General features: G+C 42.2%; 1 protein-coding gene across 1 annotated transcript in view; it reads left to right on the top strand.

Moving 5' to 3' along the window:
- Positions 1 to 397: 397 nt before the first annotated feature.
- Positions 398 to 1,482, top strand: part of TFAP2D (transcription factor AP-2 delta (activating enhancer binding protein 2 delta)) — a 52,362-nt gene continuing 51,277 nt past the window's right edge. The window contains exon 1 of the mRNA XM_006765709.2: positions 398 to 950. Within this exon, the coding sequence (XP_006765772.1) occupies positions 912 to 950 (39 nt within the window). The 5' untranslated portion in view covers positions 398 to 911. The remainder of the gene's footprint in view (positions 951 to 1,482) is intronic.

The raw sequence follows: 1,482 nt of genomic DNA, 5'->3' as shown, positions 1-1,482 counted from the left end.
GGAATCTTGTCACAAGTCTTTATTCTCTTGTATTTTTCCTAAATATATTGCCAATTACAATGTTTCTTTATGATGGGAATGTGGGATTGTCCGTCATGGTTATTTATTTTAAAAGCTGCAGAAAGTGTAAGCCACCGCCGGGTATTTCCTTCCAAAAGAGTAGAAAGAACCCAAATTCGATATAAATATGGGAAGAGCAGTATTGTTTCCACTTGTGTAAAAGCAGAAACCCCAATCTGGATGCAATTGATTCGGGTGCTTGTTGCAAAAAAACCAGCTTTCAGCATCCAGGGAGTGGAACCAATAGGAATGAACACTTACTCGTGTAAAAGGAAGCTTTAATTAATATATGTTTCTATCTCTAATGTACACGTATGGGGGCTAGATCTTTATCTTCACAATAAAATGTGTGCAAATTCTCTCTGCAGCGATGAGTCCCCACCTCAGTCGGTATAGAAAAGCATGATAAAGGTTGGAAAAAATGGATAAAAATGTTGAAAGAACCTCCAGTTCCTTATTAGGCGAAGATACAATATTTATTCCTTGTCTCCTGGGATAAATCTCTTCTGCCTATTGTCCTCCCAGTTCTCAGTGCTGATGCTTAATTTTCAAAACTTCTATATTACCAAGGGACCTACGACATCAGCCAAAGAAATACTCAGCAAGTACAAAATCTGTTCCAGGGAGCTGCTTTTGTGCAGAGGGAAAAATTTGTTCATACAGGTTTTTAAGTGGGTACGAGGCAAGGAGCTATCTGATCCGGGCAAAGCCATTACAATTTAGATCTCTATCTATAGAACATTTTTTTTTCCTTTAAAAAAAATTGGAAAATACAAGAAGTTTGGATTTTTTTTTCCCGATTCTTTTTTTGGAGGGGGAAATTGCATCGTAAGCTTTCGGAGAAACCCAACATGTCAACTACCTTTCCGGGACTAGTCCACGATGCCGAGGTATTATTACTTTTTTTTTTTTTTGAGCGCGCGTGTGTGTGGCGGCAGTGGCGGCGCCGGTGGCAGCTTCCCCTGTCTCTAATCTATGTTGGACCGTTACGTTTAATTATAATCTGGCTTTCGGGAGAAGTTAAGGAAGGAAAGGGGAGAAAGTTCGTTATGACATCTGTCGCCAGGAAGGGCAACTGTGCCCCGCTAAGAAATAGTTGCCATAATGAGGGGGTCAACATAATCCTAATAATAAAGAAAGGGAGGAGGTGGTGTGGAGAAAGAGATAGATATGGAAAGAAGATACTCAGGACGGCAAAGTAAAGAGATTGATGGGGGGCGCCGGTAGGTGGACAAGGGGGGGTGGTGCAGCGCGCCCCTTTTGGAATGGGCTTATTCTAAGAAAGTGATGCAGAAAGGGGGTTCGGATGCTTTGCCCCAACTGGTTACGGAAATGAGCAAGGGGAACGATGGGCACCGACTAGATTTTTTTAAAATACACGGACCATGCTTTGGAACAGCTCTGGCCAGACGTTCCGGCCTG

Source organism: Myotis davidii, unplaced genomic scaffold (assembly GCF_000327345.1).
Source record: "Myotis davidii unplaced genomic scaffold, ASM32734v1 scaffold240, whole genome shotgun sequence".
Classification (NCBI taxonomy): Eukaryota; Metazoa; Chordata; class Mammalia; order Chiroptera; family Vespertilionidae; genus Myotis; species Myotis davidii.
Note: the sequence above shows the minus strand (reverse complement) of the source record. Positions and strands in the feature narration are given on the sequence as shown.